Source organism: Haliotis cracherodii, unplaced genomic scaffold (genome assembly GCF_022045235.1).
Source record: "Haliotis cracherodii isolate W230 unplaced genomic scaffold, xgHalCrac1.p SCAF_10, whole genome shotgun sequence".
NCBI classification, from domain to species: Eukaryota; Metazoa; Mollusca; class Gastropoda; order Lepetellida; family Haliotidae; genus Haliotis; species Haliotis cracherodii.
Window position 1 is genome coordinate 44,349,360 of NW_027266265.1, and position 26,566 is coordinate 44,375,925.

At 38.0% G+C, this 26,566-nt stretch overlaps 1 protein-coding gene across 4 annotated transcripts in view; it reads right to left on the reverse strand.

Annotated features, from left to right (window-relative positions):
• Positions 1-8,947: 8,947 nt before the first annotated feature.
• The window catches only part of LOC139451097 (kinesin-like protein KIF28), an 85,338-nt gene continuing 67,719 nt past the window's right edge, over positions 8,948-26,566 (reverse strand). For 2 of the 4 annotated variants that reach the window (XM_071232906.1, XM_071232898.1), the window contains 5 exons: positions 25,904-26,068; positions 24,583-24,711; positions 20,914-21,075; positions 17,957-18,124; positions 8,948-9,585 (listed from right to left, as the gene is read on the reverse strand). In XM_071232906.1, the coding sequence (XP_071089007.1) occupies positions 9,496-9,585; positions 17,957-18,124; positions 20,914-21,075; positions 24,583-24,711; positions 25,904-26,068 (714 nt within the window). In that variant the 3' untranslated portion in view covers positions 8,948-9,495. Of the gene's footprint in view, positions 9,586-17,956; positions 18,125-20,913; positions 21,076-21,933; positions 21,991-24,582; positions 24,712-25,903; positions 26,069-26,566 lie in introns of all 4 variants that reach the window. The other 2 variants (XM_071232912.1, XM_071232917.1) reach the window with 2 other exon arrangements.

Here is a 26,566-nt window from a genome sequence, read left to right on the forward strand (position 1 = left end):
TGTAGTGACCAACGAATATTACATCCATGGACGTTTTGTAACTTTTATCTAGATATGAGCAGTGATGAGTGAAATATGTACTTCTACTTTTGACAGTAACCTGAATTAAATAATTCTCAAGCTGGGACAGGTATCCTTTTTCATGGAGAATGTTGCCCATTGATGGTTTAAATGAGGTGTTTCTGTGCTGTCCCAGAGGGAATTTAATTGTGTTATACGGGATGTAGCTGCGAAGACCTCATTAATGACTTCCTGCTTTGTGTTAATGTATAGAAGGGACTTCCCGGCCTCAGGCATTTCTTCACCAGCCTTGACCCGTCCAGCCAGTTCAGTCAGAACAAGGATCTTTATGTTGTTGTTGATGTATTTCTCAATCCTTGGGGGGATTCTTTTGGTCTACAGACACCCACTCATCAATGGATATATGTTCTTCTGATTTTAATGTCCCACAATTACTTCAATTTTATAAGTCTAATTTAGGTTGCTTGTCTTGATGGCTGTAAAATTACCAAATTAAAGCCAGATATATTTTCTTCTTGTTTTACCAATTTCCTAGGCCTGGAGGTAAATTATTCGGGTAAATTAAAAAGAAAAAAGTGAATGTGAAATTTGTAACCTGAGAATTTGGATGTTATTTCAGAAATGTTTGTTTGATGTTATTTCTTAAAATATTCTATTCAAATAAAACTTCATTAAGATACATGTGCTAACGCAGATTTTGCAAGGTATTATTTTTTCACGAAATTTAAGATGGGCTTTAAAAGAAGAAATAATTACTTTAGTCTGGCTTTCTTAGAGAGAAGAACCTGTTATGTATTTTTGTCAGTTAGATGTGGGAATTAGCTTAAGGCCAGGCATTTTATATTTTTCGGATTACGGACCCGCCGACTCTAATTTTTGAGAAAATGTAAAAAAATATCAGATTTCCTTCTTCTTTTTTTCGCCGATAGCCGCGTATCAGTTATTTTATTTGTTATCATCACCTTTTAATATAAAACATATGAATTTACCGTCGTAAACTAGAAAAGAGATACATAATCAATCTTTGTTGATCTCAAAGCCGAAAATGAATAGCCTCCCTTGACAATTGTCAATGTTGTAAGTGGTAGAATTTTTATTGTTACAAGGGGCTTTATTGTCAGAAATGGCGGTCTTTTGAGCACAGAATATGTTCATAAATTATGCCAGAGACATTCTGCATTAAAAAAAATGCATCTGGACGATTTTTTTTTTCCTCCTCCAACCCTGGACTTTGGGCTGAAAAATCCGTAATCCTATAAATAAAAAAAGCCTGGCCTAAACAGTTCTTAATCTGCTAATGAGGCTCTTTCAAGTCCAGCAAACCATTACCGTCCCGTTTTAGCATGTACCCTGCTTTACACATGTATCAGACACCTGGTTACAACAATCATCCATCAGACTGTAGACCATTGTTAAATTTGTTGTAAAATATTTAAATATAATAAATAACTTTAAACTGTTGTGAGTGTATTTTCTGTGATGACCAAATACTTGTCGTTCCTGGAAGTTGTCTTGGAGGCAACTAAGATGGGAGGAATTGAATGGTCAATATGGCAGCTGGAAACAATACTTTCATAACGATTACCAATCCGTGAAGATCCAAGTCAGAATTGGACTTCAGCAACCCATGCTTGTTGTAAAAGGCAACTAACAGGACCAGTTGTCAGGTTTGCAGACTTGATGCATGTCATCGTGTCCCAATTTCATAGATTAATGCTCATGATGTCAATCACTGGATTGTGTGGTCCATTTACAGACCACTGCTATATAGCTGGAATACTGCTGTGTGCAACAGACGAAAAACAATTGAATTCCATTTCTCAACTATAACATTGTGCCAGATGTGATCTGCTGAACAGATTATGGAAATAAAGCTGTGATTTTTCACATCACACTGCACTAGAGCCTTACTATTCTGGCTATTTGCCCATGTTGCAAATGTTTTACATCCTGTACATAGGGCCCATGAAACTGGAACTTCACATGGATGATCAAAGCGATGTTGTCTTCAACTATTTCCTACAGAATTCAGATGAAAACTTAGCTGTAATGTTGAAATGTCACTTTTGCCCATAGCTTTCCAAATGACGGGGTGGACTAGGTATCCAGCAACCCATGCTTGCCGTAAGAGGCCACTAACAGGATCGGGTGGTCAGGCTCGTTGACTTGGTTAATGCATGTCATAGTATCCCAATTGCGTGGATTGATGCTCATGATGTCAATCACTGGATTTTCTGGTCCAGACTTAATTATTTACAGACCACTGTCATATAGCTGGAATATTGCTGAGTGTAGTATTGAACAACCATCGAATTCAAGTTATGGTCAGGTTTTGGCTCATGAACAAAGAATTTTACATACGGCACTTGTTTTTTATTATTGTGCAAATGTATATTATATTTGTGGTGAATGCTTAACCTTCGTAAGCTGTAATAGAACAGATTCTGTTTTCATAACAACCATAACACGAACTAGAATCAACAGAAGAAAAAGATTTTATTACCAGATTCATTCCAGTTAGAAGAAACCAGTGTCTATATTGTAATGTACATATATCACAGATTTACCGAGCTGACCCTCTCAAGATTAATAGGAATTCATGCAGAAAACAAACATGAAATGTGATGTATCAGGATAAACTTGCATATGTTAATTAATTTCCTTCTGTTTTGTCTAAATCATGCCATCTTAAAATGAAAAAATATATTCATATTTTTTTAGACTTTTGTAGGCGGAAAAGTAAGTACTTGTTCTGAACTGAACAGATCGGCATGACTTTTATGAACCAAACAGTTGTAAGGTACACTTCTTAAGTTTGGATAGGGATACCAAGATGTTTAGTACCGGTATACAAAATATCAAGATAAATACATATGAAAAGATAAGCGTTTGTTTGTTTTTGTTTAACGCCCACTCAGCAATATTCCAGCTATATGACGGCGGTCTGTAAATAATCAAGTCTGGACCAGACAATCCAGTGATTGACATCATGAGCATGGATCCACGCGATTATGATATGATGACATGCATCAACCAAGTCTGCAAGCCTGACCACCCGGTCCCGTTACTCGCCTCTTACGACAAGCATGGGTTGCTGAAGACCTATTCTACTCCGGATCCTTACAGTTGAAAAATGACTCATATTTAGTGTCACACGTCTGGACACATTGATTAAAGATACATGTCCGAGTTACCCTGGAGAATAATTTATTTTCTAAAATGTTTTGGCATGTCTAGATTGCCTGAAGTTGATCATAGTTCTGGGCTCTGGATTTTGTTGATATTTTGTTTCAAAAATATACCTACATTTCTGGGACTAGAGGTTCCAGGATCAGACCTAGTCATTATTGAGAGGGTCATCGCGGACGGACCACACAGCAGACCTATTGGAGACTTGTATTATTGTATTGCAATATGGAAACAACTTATATGACTTCAAACACTGACAACTGACAGCATCACACTGGCATTATGTGGTGTCCGACTAACAGGATGTATTGCACAAACACAGAACACGGTTGAGTAGGGCTGGGACGAGTACGACGACGACGACGACGACGACGACTCAGGTACTCAAATCACATGGGTACCCACAGGACTGCTCAGACCTCTGTTAGTTACATGATATAAATTGAATTCTTTTTTGATTTCCTTCTGACTTAATATGTAATAACTTATAAATATATAACGACAAAGTTAGTCAACTTCAGTGTATGCATGATAAGAGTGTTTTCTACGTTATCTAAATAGTTTTTGCAGGGCTCTGGTGAAATATTTCCCTATAGAACATTTTGCATCCAACTCTTGACCTACAGTGTGTAGAAGACTCGGGTCAGTGATAGGGTTGGGTACCAGGTAGTAGATTTGGACTCGTCCCAGCCCCAGTTGAGAGCCATACAGATGGTCAAAAGTACCGCAACGCCACAAGAAGCTTTAATGGTGTTCTGAACAGTATTCCACCTTTATCACAGCATATCAGGTTTATATGGGAGGAGTGAGTGAGTGAGTGTGGTTTTAAGCCGCTTTTAGCAATATTCCCACAATATCACGGCGGGGGACACCAGAAATGGGCTTCACACATTGTACCCATGTCAGGAATCGAACCCGGGTCTTCGGCGTGACGAGCGAACGCTTTAACCACTAGGCTACCAGACCAACCCTCCAGATCAATGAATACCCCACATTTCAGGGAGCTAGTGGCCCCTATATGGGAGGAAGGCTTGATAAGACAACCATGGACATTTAAGGATAATACTCTGCATGGAAACTTAAGGGGCCAACCGCATTATAATCTGCACAAAGATCTCAGTATAATGAGGCTGGTTGTGGTTGCTTTGACAACTGCGTCACTTTGTCCCCAGAAACTACGACTTTCAAAATATTTTTAAATATTTCCAGTAGACCCATTTATGAGTGATCGAGTATGGTTTTAGCAATATTCCAGCAATATCGTTGCAGGGTACACCAGAAATAGGCTTCACGCATTGTACCCATGTGAACAATCGAATCCGGGCATTAGGAATGATTCACTAGACTAAACCCACCCCCCACCCCTTGATCAGAAAGGGGTGAAAATTTAATGAATACAATACACAGGGATAAGAATGCATATATTCCTTTTCAGCTGAAACGTCTTTGCATTGGAGTGTGGTCCATAATTTGGGGGGTGTTAATGGGGGAGCTATCCGATTTTAACAAATTTGTGGTCACTAAACTTTGCAGGTCCGTGGAAGATTCTCATCCCTGAATACACCTTTGGGGGCACTAATTATCAGTTTGACTGTTTCCTGTTAATAAATATAATTTGATGTAAAAGTTAAAAATGGATGAAATTCACAGATATTTTATTTTACCAGCAAAATAACTTTGGGCAATCGTTTACATGATTACATATTTTATGCTCCTCTGTTCTCAGTGATGTGAGGGGGTAGCCTAGTGGTTAAAGCGTTCACTTGTCATGCTAAAGACCCGGGTTCAAATCCCCACATGGGTACAATGTGTGAAGCCCATTTCTGGTGTCCCCCGCCGCGATATTGCTGGAATATTGCTAAAAGCGGCATAAATCCATACTCACTCACTCACTCATTCAGTGATGGGAACAGTTGCTGAACTTTTAACAACCAGTTTCTGGCCCTAGAGACATTGGAGACAAACATAATATGGACGGAAATTATCTCCCTTCTGTCAGTGACAAACGACTTCCAGTGTGACCTAACAGAGTAACATGCTCACACAGAAACTGCTGGCATATTGTGCTCAGACCACAAAATAGTTTTGGTGGTGGAAATACAATTGTGAAAAAACATGGCATTTTTGCCAAAGAAGTCACAGAGTTACCTCCCTTCCCATACAGACTTTCATTTTGAGTTTGTTTTAGCACTGTCACATCTTAATTGACTTCAAGGGGAATAAATATATTACCTGTACTTGAAATTATTTTATTTTTATTTTATTATATGATAGAGTATGTCACATATTGGGTTTAACCGAATATCAAAAACACCTTGACATAATATATATACAAAATCAAGAAACATCATGGTGCTGAAAATAGATTTACAATTTTAAACTTTTCTTATACCAGTATTTGATATTTATGTACAAAGATTGAAATAACAACCTCAATAAACAACTGATCAGAATTGCATAATTGCTTTTTACATATTTGTTGTTTCTCAGTGAAAGCAAGACTCATCTGTATTGCTCCGTACTATCCACCTAAAACAAAATGTCTTCAAGTTTATACTTAATGTTGAATCAGCAATTTTTCAGCTATGTAGCGAAAACTTTGTGTAACAGAGACAAACATGAAATATGTTAGTAATAATGAAAATATGTAATAAACAAAATATGCAATATCAAAGTAATGGAGTAAAGAAACACAAATCTCCATCAACAAGTGATAAAAAATTGGTAACCTTAGCGTTCAAATTATTTTACTGTGACTGCATTTATTTAATATTTGATTTGGTAGAGAATGTTAAAGCTTCTTTACTTTCCCGGCTTTAATAATGCAAGCCAGTCAGGTACTGTCTCACGGCCTGTTGGTTATATGCACATAAACATATGATTATCATACACCGTTGGATAATGCATATCAAAAAAAAAAAAAAAAAAAAAAAAATAGAATAGAATAATAATAATAATAATAATAATAATAATAATAATATGGACAGATCTGTGGGTTCAGCAAAGGCACTGAACATACAGAAAAATATTTTTTTGCATAATATTTGAGGAAATTGAAATAATCAGCAGTTTAATTATGAAAGCAGGATATTTTCATAGTAAAAAACCTATAGAAAAATTGTCAGAAGTAGAGCATATGTATATATAATGAAATACTGGTTATAATCAGTTATTTTGACTAGTTTGAGGGATTGGGACTGAGTTGCTATGACAACCTTTTTGACTTGTAGTATACAATAGACATAAGTACATACGTCATTAACATGGATTTCAACATCTACAAAAAAACATCAAAAATGTATTTCAGTTGTTTAGAATCAACAAGATGGGGTGATGTCATTATTGAATATATATAATGTCTCCATGACAATTTCTTTAAAGTATAAATGCAGATTCAAAACATGGAACACTTCCATCAGTTGCTTTGTTGATTCTACTACATTACACCACTCTTTATTACAAAGCTGTGACAGGTGTAAACACAGGTGTGCCGCACTCAGCAATACTCCAGCTATATGGCGGCGGTCTGTAAATAACCAGGTAAGGACAAGACAATCCAGTGATTGACATCATGAGCATCGATCCATGCAATAGGGATAAATGACATGCATCAACCAAGTCAGCGAGCCTGACCACCCGATACCGTTAGTCGCCTCTTACAACAAGCTTGGTTGCTGATGACCAATTCTAAACAGGGCCCACTTGCACAAAGAGATCTTAGTGCTAAGATGATGGTAACTCCCATACTTTAACATAAGCTTACGTTAGTCTTAGCGCTAAGATCACTTTGTGCAAGTGGGCCCTTGATTTTCACAGATTATAACTGTTTTGTAAACATCACAATAAGTGGAAACAAACAAATGTAAAGGACATGTACCAAATGAGAAAAAAGACAATAAATGTTTTTGATTCAATAAATTTGGATTAAAGAATACATCAAAGTTATATAAAAAGAAATATAGAGGACGGATATTTGATAAAATGCAATGCCAAATTCACTCCAATATTAATAAATGCAGTAAAATGCAACTCCAAATTCAGTATAAGTATAATTGTTATTGCTTTTTCACAAAGGGTAAAACAAAAACCAACACTACTAGTCTTCAAACAGGTCAGTAGTTTATATTTGACATTAAGTATCAGAAAATCACCCATGAGAAATATTCCTCATTTCAAAGAAGCAAAATGCATTCATATTTTTTCTATGAAGCAAGACGCAACATTCTTCATCTATGAAGCAAGAGGACCCTACTTGCTATCATGATGGCGTTACAAAGAAAGATGTAACCATCATGGCCATGTGATTACAATGACAACAGGGTAATATCAACAAGTAAACAAATATACATGTATTATGATAGAAGGATTAAAAGACTGCATCTCAAAGTTTGTTTTAGACACAATAAATGCACATCTATCTTTGTATTATATTGCTGTCTTATATATTTCAGGGTTTGGTTTTCAGGAGTTGGTTTTCAAAAGCAAAATGTGCTTTTGTAAATAACACATAATTTCTGTAGAGTAAAATACAAATGCAATGACAAGGCACCTCCTCAGCAGTGAACAAACAGCAGCAGGTTGATCAACAGGGGCACTGTGTAAGATTGATTTCACATTGGTTAGCAAAAAGTGCGTTAGTTCCTTATAAATAATTGTTTAAAGAATAATTCTATATATTTTCAGTACTTACAGTTCCTACAACTTACATAAAGAAGGATGCCTTTACTACAGCTAAATGCATCTCCAAACAACACATTGAAATATACTCACCCCCAAAAGAAACACGACCATAGACACATATAGAGAAGTATGTACATTAAGAGTGAGTGAGTTGGATTTACCGCTTTTAACAGTATTCCAGTTATATTGCGGCGCGTCAGCTTAATGTTGGAGGAAAGCCCGAAGTGATGCAGGTCTCAGACGTTTACCACTTCGGTGAAACCCACGAGCACGGGTATGATGCTGACAAACCTAGAAACATAATCAGGGCCAACCAGGATTCGAACCCACAATCATAGGTTTCCCAAGGGACGCAACTCTATACAGCAAATCGTGGCGCCTTAGACGACTGGGCCACCCGTGCCCCCTGTACGTTAAGAAGAGATGTTTCCAATGTGTACCACTTACTGACAAAACTAACGATCAGTCAAGTGTTACAAGACTGTCTTTATTCTTATCACGATATGCTGCACATTATTTCCAAACTTTACACATTAATCCTACATGAGACAAATGGTGCATCGACAGTCATGGATCGATGACATCACATGCGACAGTCAGTCTACACAACAAATCAGCATGTTTGCTAGGCCTCGTACCAATCTAATATCTCTTGAATATAAATTATTCTTCATATATTAACCATGGTATTCGCGTTTCTTTTGGCGGTGAGTATATATACACGACATTCAGTCCTGCCTGGGATGATGCTTATATAGATTTCAATAGGGATTGGGTGGGGTTGGGGTGGGGTTGAGATTGGGGTTAAATATGGGTTGGGGCTGGTGGTGGGATTGGGATTGGGGTTACATTGGTGTTGGGGTCAAGATTGGGGTTAAATATGGGTTGGGGCTGGTGGTGGGATCGGGATCGGGGTTACATTGGTGTTGGGGTCAAGTTTGGGGTTGAATTGGGGTTTAGACTGTGGTTGGAATCGGGATTTGAGCCATAATCTCAAGAATCTATCATCCACTCCTCACTGGTGGGGACAAGTTCACATCTAACAGTTAAGACATGAAGACGCTCACAAAATAAGTCTGAGTATATATCGTATTGCATGTTATACACACTGACAAACCTCTAACAACCTTGCTTCATGAAGTAAACAATTTCTGCAGCTTGTGTTAGAAAGCAACATTGTGCATGATATATTTCTGCCCAGTTGTAAGTATGTATACAATTTACTGTGTATTGCAAGGACACTATTCACAAGTAGCTCCATGATGCATGTGGCTAATGCATCCAACTTATGATACAAATGTAGCACAAGGGTTGCACAATGTGTGTGAGCTACAAAGGTGCATGATACGGTAACAAGATGCAAACTTTGCATCAATATGTACAACAATGCATCATATTATATTGTTCTAACAGTGTACAGGGTATTACATATACCAAAAATAATAACAATGTTGTTACATGTTAAATCATGAATAACAACATCATATCACAGAAGTAAACTTTGTCAATCACTGCATCGCCATCTTCCATCCTCTATCACGGCATCCGAATGTTCCGTCTCTGCATCGCCACGTCCATCTCAGCCTCCCCATCTTCCTTCCTCTATCACTGCATCACACAGGCAGAACTGCCTTCTTTGTCTTTTCCATTGCTCTTGGTAACACGGCCATTTTGTCCCCCATTCTGAGCTGCAGACTAATAAAACAATAAAGATTTTGTTATTTAAAAAAAAAAAAAATCATTGCAGATTAAATAAAACATCCAGAAAATTGCATGCAGCACATGCTTTATATGACATGATTACAAAAATGGTAAGTTCTTAAAAAATGAAATTTTATAAATTTGAATAAATTCTTCAGAATTTTGTAAAAAGGTATTAATGAAATATAAAACACATCTAAGTTGGAAGAACAACATCTAAAACGAATAAAACAACATGTATTCCTAAAAACATGTTTCCTCAGTTTGACCTTGATGGATCATGGTGTTGACCTTCAGTTACAAAAGTCGGATTTGATCAAAGTGTTGAATTCCATGAAAACCCATATGGGCATTCAAACCATTAACATATTACTTTTTTCAACACATATTGTTTTAAAATATGTAATCATAAACAGTATTTGGTACAAGGTCCACGTTCCAATAAGCAATCTTAGTGCTAAGATGATCGTAACTCCCATACTTTAACATAGGCTTACTATAGTCATAGTGCTAAGACTGCTTTGTGGAACGGGGCCCAGGTTAACAATGATCCATATTTTTCCAGTACTAAAATGAGGAAATAGGTTTACTTGAACTATAGTTTATTTTCTATATTTGTTATCACAGTAACCATGGTAACATAAAGAATAAAACATTGCAATGAAGCTAAAGTGCAGTGCAGGTCATTAGGTGCATATATATATGCAAACTCAGCATTTTATATCTTGTCGTTAACAGTCACGTCAGCTCTACATTCAAAGTGTTTCCATGTGGTCATATTGTCTACAATTTGTTTTTAATAGACTTTTCTTGACACACTTCTCGATAATACTCAAAATCACAAGAATGGAAAATGTTCAAAAATGACATTCTCCTCTTTATATAATCTATTCTAACATCTGTGCATGCACAGAAGAGTGCATGCACACACACACACACACACGCATACGCACACATGCAAACACATTCACGCACACATACAATTAACATTTCCATTCAAACGCTGACAGATGCTTCTGTTCAAAAGAATCCGGGGACATGGGTGGCCAAGTTGTCTAAGGCGCCGCAATTCGCTGTGCAGAGTTGCGTCCCTTTGACACGTCAGAAACCTATGATTCTGGGTTCGATACCCGGTTCGCCCCGATTATGTTTCTAGGTTTGTCAGCACCATACTTGTGCTCGTGGGTTTCTCTGAAGTGGTAAACGTCTAAGACCTGCATCACTTCGGGCTTTCCTTTCACATTAAGCTGACATGCCGTGATATAACTGGAATACTGTTAAAAGCGGCGTTAAACCCAACTCACTCACTCACTCGAAAGAATCCTGACTCAACTCCTACACATCATACAGGGCTAACACACAGATGTAGAAATATACTCCTCAAAAGAAGTTAAGGACCAACAGATTCTTTCATATTATTATAGTTAGTCTGCCATGACAGATTAGCTATAGTAATATAAAAGAATCCGGCGGTTCTTGACAGATTAACTTAAGTAATATGAACAAATCTGTTGGCCCTTAACTTCTTTTGAGTAGCATATGTATTCCTGCGGAGAAGATGCCATGCAGCTATTGTTTGTAAGTTAGTACGTAAGCAGAAGCCCAAACAGTCAAAATGTGAAAAAGATAATAAAAAATATATTCATGTCAACATACGATGAATTCCTGTTGACATTCAACATGGCTGAAAGTTTTCAGTCAGATGCTCAGTATGATGTCTGCAACTGTAACAAGCTTTCAGTCCAACTGAAGATCACCAAGGCAACAAGTACCTGACTTTGGGAGAACTGCACCAGTAAAGGATATCCCCTGATATCGGGAACATGGGATATCATGAAAGTCATCGACTATGGATAGCACACAATATGGAGATTGGGATACCAGGAATCAAAGATATCAGTTGATATCAGAACTAGGATACCACACTATTCAGGGAGATATTGATATCAGGAATCAAGGATATCATGTGATATCACACCAATGGATACCACACTATTCAGGGAATTACTGATATCAGGAAACAAATATATTGTGTTACCAGACGATGGATACCAAACTATTCAGAAAGCTAGTGACATCGAGAATCAAGGATATCATGTGATACCAAACCCATGGGAACCAAACTATTCAGGGAGCTAGTGATATCAGGAATCAAGGATTTGAACAATAATGTTGTCACACACCAATGGACACAAGAACATGCCTGTAGACACACCAATGGACACAAGAACATGCCTGTAGACACACCAATGGACACAAGAACATGCCTGTAGACACACCAATGGACACAAGAACATGCCTGTAGACACACCAATGGACACAAGAACATGCCTGTAGACACACCAATGGACACAAGAACATGCCTGTAGACACACCAATGGACACAAGAACATGCCTGTAGACACACCAATGGACACAAGAACATGCCTGTAGACACACCAATGGACACAAGAACATGCCTGTAGACACACCAATGGACACAAGAACATGCCTGTAGACACACCAATGGACACAAGAACATGCCTGTAGACACACCAATGGACACAAGAACATGCCTGTAGACACACCAATGGACACAAGAACATGCCTGTAGACACACCAATGGACACAAGAACATGCCTGTAGACACACCAATGGACACAAGAACATGCCTGTAGACACACCAATGGACACAAGAACATGCCTGTAGACACACCAATGGACACAAGAACATGCCTGTAGACACACCAATGGACACAAGAACATGCCTGTAGACACACCAATGGACACAAGAACATGCCTGTAGACACACCAATGGACACAAGAACATGCCTGTAGACACACCAATGGACACAAGAACATGCCTGTAGACACACCAATGGACACAAGAACATGCCTGTAGACACACCAATGGACACAAGAACATGCCTGTAGACACACCAATGGACACAAGAACATGCCTGTAGACACACCAATGGACACAAGAACATGCCTGTAGACACACCAATGGACACAAGAACATGCCTGTAGACACACCAATGGACACAAGAACATGCCTGTAGACACACCAATGGACACAAGAACATGCCTGTAGACACACCAATGGACACAAGAACATGCCTGTAGACACACCAATGGAACAATAATGGTAACACACACTAATAGAACAACAAGCATGAAATACTCATATCCACCGCCAATATGACATGTTCAGTTGCTATGGAAACTAGAAAAAAATTTTTTTTTTTAAATCCCAAACTATCAAAAGGCACCAGTTTACCACTTGACCTATCAATGTGCCAAGTTTGGTGAAGAAATATTGTACTGTTTTCAAGATCTGCTCTGAAAAGAAGCACTTCTGACATTTGCAGTCTAAGTCAAAGGAAAATCGAAAAATAACAGTGTCTGATGGTCTATTTTAACAACTCACAGCCACTATGTTCATCTTAAACTCAAAACATTTGGAAGAGGAGTTCTTAGATGCCATAGAAAACATACAAAGGAAATATTCAAAAATCAAAACGACCAATACAAATGATCCACCGTGATCTAAAGGAACATCTGCTGGAAGGTGCCCCAAGAACCGACCTAATGTAAGAACACTTAAGTCATCTTACATCTCTGAGAAGAAGCACAGTTCAGTCTTGGTGCTGGTGAAAGTCCCCATGCTTCAGACTGCCTCCGTGGTCTAGTGGTAGAGCGTCCGCCCGGAGAGAGGAGGGTCCGGGGTTCGATCCCTGGCCGCGTCATACCAAAAGACGTTAAAATATGGTACTTGTTGTTACCCTGTCTGGCGCTCGGCATAAAGGGACTAAAACAGGACTGGTCGGCTCGCAGTCAGTATACTGTGTCTGAGTGGGGTATTCATGTTAAACTGCGGCATGGTATCTCAGTGAGCTAGCACTATAAATCGGCATAAGTCCAGAATAGTACAAGCAGACACACACACACACACACACAAACACACACACACACACACACACACATACACGTGCATGCATGTCGCTATATAAGTGCAATAATCTTGGACGCGATGTTAAAACCAATTTCTCCTCACCTCACCCCATGCTTCACTTCAGACACTAAGTAAACCACATGACTCCCTCTTCTAGATCTCTGACAGAGTGAGTGAGTGAGTGAGTGAAGTTATAATGCCCCAATCAGCATTTACTTAAGAAATAAATGACAAGTGGGAGTTGTTTATTTTCCCTGTAGTGTATTATTGTAAGATAAACAACTACTACAATTCATTTAAATATTACATGAGATATCAACATTATGTGCAGCCTCCTTAAGGATGCTGATAAAAATGTACCAGCTTTAAAATATTACCCCAATTTTAATAACGATGACTCCCTGAATAGAATCTGATCTCGGAAATGTCGGACAAGTCCACTTCACATATTCTCACAGTCCTCACGTTACCTTCACCTTTTCTCTTAATACCGATTGTCATATCTCTCCCACTTTTGAATGCGATCATTCAGCCACTGCATTTATTTGCATAACCCAGTTACATCTATGGGGAACAACTTACTAGATATTTCCCTCTCAAAAATAATGTCCAATATATGACGTCATCAAGTTAACAAGCGTATATTGAAATCTCCATAAATGACGTCATGATAGAACAATGTTTTATCATGAAACAAACAACGCTTCATTCTTCCTTGTTCTTTGCGATTTATCGCGTAGCTATCTTATGTATCGATACAATGATACCCTGCACCATCAAACAATGGTGGACAGTGTGACCATTGATCTATACAACGATGCCTACTGAGGAGATCCCAACTTCGTCCTCTTAAGCTGAGCACATGGACCTCTCTGTCCAATAATCCAAAGGCTGTCCTGGTGACAGGATTATACAAACATTCCCTATCTGTTTGAAACAGTGAGTGACAAACTTATCAAGTAGCACAGGGGACCCATAGTTTCTTAAAAGAAATGAAAATAGCCTTTCCAAGTCTTGTAGACAAGTTAAATACTGCTGCATTGGCACAGTGTGGTTCTGGGGGCCTATTCTGCCCTGCAACCCATACAAGGTAAATGTCACATGTCACAATGGGATTTACTGCTTTGGGTATCAAAGATATCATGTGGTACCAGATCTATGAATACCCCACAATTCAGGGACCTAGTGCTATTGGGTATCAAGGATATCATGTGATACCAGATCTATGAATACCCAACAATTCAGGGACCTAGTGCTATTGGGTATCAAGGATATCATGTGATATCATATCTTTGGATACCCCACAATTCAGGGACCTAGTGATATTGGGTATCAATGATATCATGTGATACCAGATCTATGAATACCCAACAATTCAGGGACCTAGTGGTATTGGGTATCCAGGATATCATGTGATATCATATCTTTGGATACCCCACAATTCAGGGACCTAGTGGTATTGGGTATCAAGGATATCATGTGATACAAGATCTATGAATACCCAACAATTCAGGGACCTAGTGGTATTGGGTATCAAGGATATCATGTGATACCAGATCTATGAATACCCAACAATTCAGGGACCTAGTGGTATTGGGTATCAAGGATATCATATGATACCAGATCTATGAATACCCCACAATTCAGGGACCTAGTGGTATTGGGCATCACGGATATCATGTGATTCCAGATCTATGAATACCAACATTTCAGGGAGCTAGTGGTTTTGGGTTTCAAGGACGTCATGTGATTCCAGATCTATGAATACCAACAATTCAGGGAGCTAGTGGTATTGGGTATCAAGGACATCATGTGATTCCAGATCTATTGATAACAACAATTCAGGGAGCTAGTGGTATTGGGTATCAAGGACATCATGATTCCAGATCTATGAATACCAACAATTCAGGGACCTTGTGGTATTGGGTATCAAGGACATCATGATTCCAGATCTATGAATACCAACAATTCAGGGACCTAGTGGTATTGGGTATCAAGGATATCATGTGATTCCAGATCTATGAATACCAACAATTCAGGGAGCTAGTGGTACTGGGTATCAAGGACATCATGTGATTCCAGATTTATGAATACCAACTATTCAGGGAGCTAGTGGTATTGGGTATCAAGGACATCATGATTCCAGATCTATGAATACCAACAATTCAGGGACCTAGTGGTATTGGGTATCAAGGATATCATGTGATTCCAGATCTATGAATACCAACAATTCAGGGAGCTAGTGGTACTGGGTATCAAGGACATCATGTGATTCCAGATCTATGAATACCAACACTTCAGGGAGCTAGTGGTATTGGGTATCAAGGACATCATGTGATTCCAGATCTATGAATACCAACAATTCAGGGAGCTAGTGGTATTGGGTATCAAGGATATCATGTGATTCCAGATCTATGAATACCCCACAATTCACGGAGATAGTGGTATTGTGAATCTAGGATATCATGTGATACCAGATCTATAAATACCCTACAATTCAGGGAGCTAGTGGTACTGGGAATCTAGGATATCATGTGATGCCAGATCTATGAATACCCCACATTTGAGGGAGCTCGTGGTATTCGGAATCAAGGATATCATTTGATGTCAGATCTATGAATACCAACAATTCAGGGAGCTAGTGGTATTGGGTATCAAGGATATCATGTGGTACAAGATCTATGAATACCCAACAATTCACGGAGATAGTGGTATTGTGAATCTAGGATATCATGTGATACCAGATCTGAAGATACCCCACAATTCAGGGAGCTAGTGGTATTGGGTATCAAGGATATTATGCTGTACCAGATCTATGAATACCAACAATTCAGGGACCTAGTGGTATTGCGTATCAAGGATATCATGTGGTACCAGATCTATGAATACCAACAATTCAGGGAGCTAGTGGTATTGGGTATCAAGGATATCATGTGGTACCAGATCTATGAATACCAACAATTCAGGGAGCTAGTGGTATTGGGTATCAAGGATATCATGTGGTACCAGATCTATGAATACCAACAATTCCAGGAATCCCAGATATCACAGATACATCCGCCTTCTGACATGTGATAACAGGAATCCAGAATATCACATATACATCCACCTTCTGACATGTGATACCAGGAATCCAGGATATCACATATACACCTGCCTTCTGACATGTGATACCAGGAATCCAGGATATCACATATACACCTGCCTACTGACATGTGATACCAGGAATCTAGGATATCACACATACATCCGCCTACAGACATGTGATACCAGGAATCCAGGATATCACACATACATCCACCTACAGACATGTGATACCATGAACAAAGAATCCTACAAGATACAAGGGAATATAGATATTTTTATGAGACCTATCTGCCCTGGAATCCCCAGAAGCCCCCCTAAAAGGTGAATGTTAATTTGACAAGGCCCATGTCACCAACTGTTCTTAGCACTATACTTATTGTAAGTCAGAATGTTACAAAAGTTGGTCTCTCATGCCTCTGTGATCACTACATGAAACAGAATACATGGCAATTCCTCTAAATGTTCTTAACACTCAGATCTTCGTAACTCCCATACTCTAACACTTTTGTTGAGAGTTCCCACTGCACTGTTCCACAAAGTCGTCTAGGCAGCATACCTACTGTAACATATGTTCACATAGGCTTATGGCTGTCACAGCACTTAGATTCCGTTTGTGGCAGGGATTGGAGCTTAATGACTGTTGTAAGTCTATGTTAAATCATGGGTGCTATGGCAGACATAGAACTACGACTGCTTTGTGAAATAGGGCCTGATAATCTGTGGTTATCGTAATAGATTCCTGCAGCACATTTAGTCATCCCTATGAATTGAAAGCAGATTAATTTACTACATTATTAAATAACTTGTCTACTGGTAAAGGATACAAAGCTGCTTATAGAACTACATAAATAAGAAATCTCTTCATCGGACTCAAATATGTAACGCTACACAAAGGTAGGGGATATCTACTGCTTCATCTATGACGGGAACAATCGATCTTGGAGTCTATATATTCATCATACAGGATTCGGGTTGATAGACAGGATATACACTGATAAATCTGTCAGACAACAGCCAATGGGATTGCTGGATATAATGGGATATCATCACAGACACATGACCAATCATCGGTATTATATATCCTAAAAAGGACCTCGGAACTTAGAGAAAGGTGAAGGTCAAACCAAAAAGGAAGTGGGGAACTGGAAAAGGTAGGCGCAGAAAAAGTAATAAAATTTAAACATCCAAAATATTTTCTAGAAACGGAAGAGAAGACATTAAACACGGATCTAGAAGCATGTGCATCTTGAAGCTGAATCTAGTCAAAGGCAACACCAACGGGAAGACACTAGTGAAGATCAGGTTGATGTCCGTCTGGGGACATATTTCAACCAATCAACTCACGTCTCCCATGCTCCTTGCTCTTGGCTGTCGCTGAGATGCGTTCAGTCCATTCTTATTTCGATTGCGAGGCTTGTTATTATTTTCACGATCGCTAGGAGTTTTCATGAAGGGTTCTAGGTCTACTGATCCTAATGAATCGCTGTCGAAACTCCGGGACTTAATAAACGTCTGTCAGAGAAACAGGAAAATGAATGTTGCAATCTTAGAATGTTTGATTATTAAAAAAACTGTAAAAAACTGCAAACTATCCTTTGATTGAGTAATCAATTTCAATGGTGAAATATATACTTTAATATATTAGTTTATTTTTAGATCAATGAAAACAATTGGAAAAGAAAATCATTTGACATAATCTAAAAGACATTAACACAGTGGCAAAATTTCAATTATAAAATTTATAATTTAAACATACACCTGTTACTGACATAAGGAGTGGACATGTACATTGTTTCTTTAGTTGTGACAAGGGCAACACAATCTACATGTTACCTCGCACACCCCTCAGGTAAACGTAGAAGGTACAGAAGCTCACCTATATTATATTATTTAACACCTGAGAAATAATGCACAAAACTATCCTTTTTGACTTCAGACATTGTCAGAACTTTGAATATTGAGATTTTCATACATGTCCATTTGAAGACCATTTATAAATTATATTAATTATTTGTACTTAGAATGTATATTGCTTCAAAATAACATGTTACAATGGAAACAAAATAGTTATGTTCAATGATGTTGAATTACAATGTCTGTGTATCACAATGGGTGTATATATAAACATTTCTTATGAACATGAAAACAAATTTCATTTTATCTATAAAACTTGGAAATTATATTTTTCAATATACTAAAACACGTTTGAAAAATGTCTGACAATACTTGTATGAATTCCTCACTGGTTTCAATACACCAAATTAAGATTAAACTCTATACTATATTCAGATTATGATTTGCAACTATTCTTCAGATTTATTCCAGTAGTGCACATAACAATTAACGCTTTATCAAAGGGACATCTACGGAAGCCTTTTAGGCCCATTTTTCTTTTTTTTTCCAATACTATTTTGAAAGTTCAAGATACTAAGTTGAAATTTCAAGATACTTATTACCTTGAAATTTCAACATGACATCTTGCAATTTCAAGTAAAAAAAAATAATAAAAATGTCCCTAAAAGGCTTCTTCCATAGACATCACTGCCCCCCCCCCCCCCCCCCAATTATTTTGCATGGATTTCAGTCCTTTTTTATCTTATAATATCATATTTGTATTGAAATAACAAGTTTCACAAACAGTAACAGAGTACCAAAAGGTATATCAGACAAAACATTGTGGTTTCTTTTACAAACCTCATAAGAATAACAAGCCTTTCACTGCACTACTGTTATCATGAACATGCCACATCTCACATAAGTGCAAATATATACACATCAAAGCCTATATTCTACATGCATATATCTATTTCAGGATATCCTTAATGAAAAAACATCTACAATTATTTTATAAATGTTTCACAACATAAAAACATAATGTGCATAAAGCTAAATGAAACAATGAAAAGAATATTTAAAAAAATATGAGATCAACATAAGCATAAATACTTATCAGGCCAGGCATTCAATCTCAATATTTATACCAAAAGAAGGATTATTTAGTGTGTCTTATAGTTTATAGTGTAAAGGGGACTTTTTCAAAATCCAAGGTCACTTCATGTGGCCCAAGACGTCGTCTGATACGATGGAGATGTACTGCGCATTGTGTTGATGGCTGACGTGGTATAAATCTGTTAGTGCCCCCTACGATTGATATGGACTTTCACACTCTCAGCTGATACCTTGAGGAAGGTGAAACTATACCTGTCTGTTGGCAGTCTGGATATTTACAAGTCAGAAAGCCAATTCAAGTAATCTTTCCTCGGAGCCTGTCTGAGAGTAAAATCATATACTTATGGTGTGTCTGGCACGGCGCTGACACAAGACTGTTATGATAGGAGGGACCCTTGCCTTTCCTGAGTTCATGGAAATCGAACCTAACATCATCAAAACTTGGATGACATCAACCTATGGGTTCAAGGTCACTGAATATTTCATAGACATATTGCCTTGCTTTTATATATGAATGAGTGAGTGAGTGGGTGAGTGAGTGAGTATGGTCTTACACCGCTTTTAGCAATATTCAAGCAATATCACAGTGGTGGACACCAGAAATGGGCTTCACACATTGTACCCATGTGGGGAATCAAACATGAGATCTTCGGCATGAGGAGGTAACACTTTACCCACTGGGCTACCCCACAGCCCCAGCTGAGAAAGAAGTGAGTGAGTGAGTGAGTGAATGACCGAGTCCTTAATATTCCAAATGTATCAGGGTAGTTGTAAGCAATCAAGTCTGAAACCAGTCACTGGACGTACGAGTAATGATGCACACCACTGGTGCCTCAGCCAAGTCATATCAAGGAGGATTTTAATGATAATCAGGGCGATTCTATAATTCACGACCCTGAACATTATATCCTGGCCGACCTCGTTCTCCATCTCTAAGGAAAACGGTTGAGGGGAATGATATCCTTTCATTCTTGATTCTAAGCTGTATGCTCTGATGTTAGATGTGTTTGCAGAGACATTAAGACGTGTTGGAGGGGTCAATGTCAAGGTCCTTTTAAATGTCATCCTTTATCCATTATAAGGCCAAGAGCAGCAATAACAAAACACAAACATCCAATAAGTGACAACAAAACTATGAATAACGATGCAAGGGGATGGACGTGGACAAAATGAAACAAATGTGGAGGAGAAAATTCTGATGATCAAGCAAAACAAAGGTGCCGGCAAAATAAACTAAGAAATCCACAGGCATGAGGTTGAACAAAATCAACAGGTTCCAAAAAACTGAGGATACTTGTGCAGAGGTCCGGACGTGAGGGTGGGAGACAATATGTCTCAGATAAGTGGCTTACATTCTGTCTGGGCATTGCAGGTTTATCATATTCAAAATGGTGTTTGGCCACTTTATTGTATTCGATGAGCCCCGCATTCTGATCGGCCTCTTCTGCTAAAGCTGATTCCTCTTCACCAAATACATACAAGCTAATTATATCGTCATCTTTCTCTTCTGAAACCTGGTAAGAGCAAAGGGAGATAAATCTTTGCAAGGGGGGTAACTCTCATAGAACCTATACATCCTCCTTGACAAAAAAACCCACCTGATCCCCATGTTGTCAATAATTCATGCCCTGTTGAAAAAACATTTCTAGACAAGAATCATCCTTAGTTGAACTGTGTTTCAATTATCATTTTCTATGCATGAACTGACACAACAATTGGTCCTAATGATTAAAAGTTTATTGATGGTTCATTTAGTCCAACTGAGAATCTTTTTTGTCTAGACAAAGCGCAAATAACATATGCATACATTACGAAATCACTTTCACCGTGTTTCCATGCAAACAAACAATAATATCCATGATAACCAGTCATGGAAGCACATATATACCTACCTTATGAACAAACTGGCAGTATTGACTATGATCATTAACACCATTTACCACACATTTTCCCCACTTTCTTATAAAAACAACTTTGCATATATCTGCCAGATTATTCTATCAAAATTATTTAAGAGAAAGAAGAGCACCATTCAATCCATGCAAATAAAAGTATGTCTTCCAACCAAGATAACCCAAACTTGACATCAAAATAAATTATGACTGTAAGCCGATCCATATTCCTCTTACTAGTTTATCAAAAACAAAGACACAGTGATTGAATTTTACAGAGTGTGAAAAATAAACAGATGATTAACATAATTAATAGAAATTCAAACAGCATTCAATTCAATTTGATGTGATGGGTTCACCTGGTTTGAAGACCTGACCATTAATGCAGGGGTTAAAGCAGTCAGCAAGGGTTAAACATGGTTCAAGCGTAAGCGTATGACAAAGTCAACAACTGCCTTCATGCAAAGGGGCCTGTCTTACTTCTCCATTTTGGTGTTGTTTATGTTTTTCGCGCACAAATTTCTGAGCTTGAAGCACCTGAAATGAATTGTGGATTTAGTCACATGCATTGGTGTTTTCTGTTGTTTGTTTACTCTGATTATACAGGAGTTGGGTTAAAACAATTCTCACTACAAACTAACATTAATTACAAAAAATTCAAAAGATTTCAAAGAAGAACATTACGTTTTTCTATATATTATACAGTTTACCAACACTATTAATAAATTTTGATTAAATTTAAAATCAAAATGAAAATATAGATTCAAACTCCTTGAGGACAATTCAGAAAAATAATTTCTATAACTCTATTTAATCTTTTAGCACAATGGCCCTCAACTTACAGTGATGTGTATTGTTGTGTCCGCAACAGCACATCACAGGGTTAAACTTTTATAACTATGAGACCTACCTGTTTTTATTGCTTGGATAACCGTCTTGATTTGTTTAGAGATACAGTAAACTACGGTTATAACAACATGCTTATAACGAACTACGGTTATAACAAACTAAAATTAGCAGTCCCTTTGAGTTCGCTATAACGGTAGTTTACTGTTTTAACAAATTGGCTTTTACATGCTCATTGATCATATATTTATCAAAACTGAATGTCAAGAATTAAATTTAAAATTCAAGTGAAAAAAAAGGTGAAAAGTCTGTCCGACAAAGTTTGTTTTTTGTGTATTCTCGTTCAGCAAGTAATAATGAATTTATAAACTGCAATTGCTTGGTGTCGATTATATTTTTCCGACTCATCCACTCAAAATAGTCAATGCTACAATTTATGAAAACTTCATCTAACTATCAAAAGCTTCCTAGTATATGGCTAGTTGGCAGGAAACATGTTTTAGTTACAGAGTGCAAAGACATATCACGCTTGACACACTCACGAGTGAGTTTAGTAGTTTGTTGTCTACTCAAGGGTTAAATGCTCCACAGAAGACTAGGTTTTTGTTATGTATTGAATTGAAAAATAGTTACATTGTTTCGTGGACTTAATGAGCCCTGTGAAGTTCTCTTATGTAACTGAAGCAGCTGTAAGGGGAGACAACTTACAATGACGTCAAGCATAATGGTGACACAAGCCAATATATATAAATATATATACATGCTTTCTAATATGTATATACATGCTCATTCATTGGAAGCAATATCATCCACACCTGAAAACAATGCTGAAATAAAGCTTGTATTTGGTCAACAAAGATGGATTATTCAATCAAATATTTCATTTCAAGTAACAATATTTCAAAACAATTCCACATTAGTTTAGGAGAACAATTGTATAGTGAATACACAAGTCGATTAATGCATAATATTCTGAATTCTAAACAATTTTTTAAAAAACCCAAACAGATATAAGCTCCACTGAGACATAAAAAGTTAACTGTTACGTTTTAAAAGATATGAATGTCTGTCTTATGAAATAGTGTTTTCTGGCCGAACATTCTTTTTTATTTGGTTTACAAACTTTGATATTGATGTCTTTTTAAATAAATACACATAGTACACATATTTTTAATCATCTGAAGTTTAAGATCGGTATGTGATAAACATTGTTGTAAATCTTGGCCTCAGGTTAGGGTCCTTATAAATATTATGAATCCAAAATCGGACAGAGGCATTTCATTATCATTTCTTTTGTCACAGTAACTTTACCGTTGGTTGTACATAAAAAACCTTGTCATTCTGATTTTATTGCTTTTCTGAATTATATATTATAAAAGTCAGCGGATCTATAAACCATTAAAAAAAAAATGTCAGGCCCGACCAACTATATAGCTGTATTACTCTTCTAATCACACACGCTGTGAATGAAATTAGAAATTATAACCATTACACGTGTAATAAAAACAGAGTAATCACAGGTATAATCCAATTCTGAACATTGTCCAACCCAGAATGTGTCCAAAAAGATAATCCTCCCCATTTCTTTGTCATTCTTGGTCCCTATCATTTTCATGATGAAAATAAATTTGTATCCTCAAAATTATACACATATTACTGATATTTTAACAGGGAGAACACGAGGTCGATGACAGACAGATTCAGTTGATTAAAGCCTCATTAATACAATGGACATAAGCTGCAGATAATAATGATAAAAGTGCTTTCATTTTTTCATTTTTTTATAACCAGAAAACCGGGCATAGGCAGTTAATGTTGGTTTGTTTGTTGTTTAACGCCACACTCAGCAATATTCCAGCTATATGACGGCGGGCTGTAAATAATCGAGTCCGGACAAGACAATCCAGTGATTAATATCATGAGCATCGACCAACGCAATTGGGATCGATGACATGCATCAACCAAGTCAGCGAGCCTGACCACCCAATCCTGTTAGTCGCCTTTTACGACAAGCATAGTCACCTTTTACGGCAAGCATGGGTTGCTGAAGACCTATTTTACCCCGGAATCTTCAGACAGTTAATGTGGGACACTTAGTCTATCATAAGCTCTCTATAAGGTATCTCCCTACTGCTATTGCCAATCTCTAATCTTTTCTTTGTATTCCCCTTTCTCTGTCAAGTTTGGAGAGTGGCTATCATCAAATTCTCTAAATTATCCAGCATTAAAGTTGGACGGCTTTCAACAGAAGACACAGAGTTGCCTCCCCTCCTATGTACCCACCTGGTTGAGTAGCTGTACACGAGTCTTGAGTCTTGTCCCTGAACTGTTGGCCACAGCCGACACTGAACGTAAGAATGGCTCAAACTGTTGTTGGTCTGGCTGTTTCTTGGACCATTCGTCACATAGTTGCTGTCGACCAAAACAAAGGTTGATAGATAAAGAGTGTGTTCAACTGATTCCTCTGTTGGTTCGTGCAGTTATTTAAGCGCTTTAAGGCAACAGATGGCAGCCAACAGATGTGGCATAAATCTGGCCCGTATCCGGTTGTAGATGTGTATGCATAGCGTCCTTAAACAAACATAATAATCATAATACATGTCTATTAGGGCTGGGACGGGTAACTCAGGTACTCGGGACAGGTCGGACCTGTGGTTAGTCACGTGATACATTATTTAATTATATAAACTCACTATAGCTCAGTGGTTACACTACAAGTTGCTAATGTTCGCATTTCTTTCTGACAATGCCCACATTCCTTTGACTTTCACACATTTTCTTCCCAACTCTTTTTGAGATCTGCAGTGGCTACCGGGGTAGGGTCGGGTAATAGGGGGTTGGGTACCCGGGTAATAAATTTGGACTCAGCCCTAATGTCTATACCTCAAAAGATGTTTTAGCGATAAAAGTTACAAGTTTTTCTGCTGATGTTTGTGTTTTAATAGAACGATTTTACTTCACCCCCCAAAAATCATGTAGTCTGCTATTTAACTTGCATTCAATGCTGGGAACCATTGGGTGCCATGCTACATGTCATCCAATCACAACCTACAAGAACACCTACCTCTACTCATTAGGTAGACAGAGACCCAGTCAAAGAATGTGTTGGGTCCAAGGCTGCTTTGAACACTATTTGAGGATGGGTCTGAAAGCCCAAAGTCAGGCAGGCAGACTACTTCAGGGATACACACGTTCAGACCAAGAATCATAACTGGAGCCAATCTGAGATTTGGACCTTGATCAGCAGATCCTGGTTCACATAAGTGAGGAAACTTTGCACAATGAATCAGGTCACCTTAGACCACAATATCCCCGGATTAATGTTCATATATATTTTTTTATAAAAACTCATAAATTCTCTAAATCTGGCATGAGGATCATTTTATTGTACTGTTGGCAATATTATTCCCTTTGGGTAGCCTAGTGGTTTAAGTGTTCCCTCCTCAAGCTAAAGGTCCGGGTTCGATTCCCAACATGGGCACAATGTGTGAAACCCATCTGGTTTTCCCCACCATGATATTGATGGAATATTCTAAAAGCAGCATAAAACCTCACTCACTCACTCTTATCCATAGATGTATGAGAGAGTTGGTTCTCTACTGACCTGCATCCGTTTCTCCTTCTGTGCCAGCCTCTCGTATTTCCTCTGAAGAAGTACGATCTCAGTCTTCAGATGGGACTGTTCAGACACTGCGGCATCATTGCCAAATATGGTGCCTCGGCGCCCGTTATCCGCCATATTGCCCATTTGCTCCATCTGACGGAGTTCCTGGTACAAAAAAGAAACAGGATAAAAAGAAGAAATTTCAAAATGACTTCCTCATAATTGTAGTGGTATTGAGGTGGTAACATAGTTCTGATAGAACAAGAATAGTGTTGAGACCATTGGATCCTGGAATAAGTAGGGGACACAACTCTGTATGTACTAGTCCGGACTCATGCCGATTTCCTAGTGCTAGCCAACTGAATTACCTTGTCACAGATCAACATGGAAACCCACTCAGACATATCATACTCAGACTTCGAGCCGACTAGTCCTTGTTTTATCTCCTCAATTCCATGAGCCTGGCAGCGTAACAAGTACCATCTTTTACCATCTTTTGGCTGCTAGGGAACGAACTACCAACTTCCGACTCTTCTGACAGACAATCAATTCACTACACCATGGAGGCAGTTTCGATAGAAAGACTTATCCTTGTGGATAAGTTTGAGAATCAAAGTTTAACATGGATACCTAGCAGAATAACAACAAGTTCCATCTTCTAAC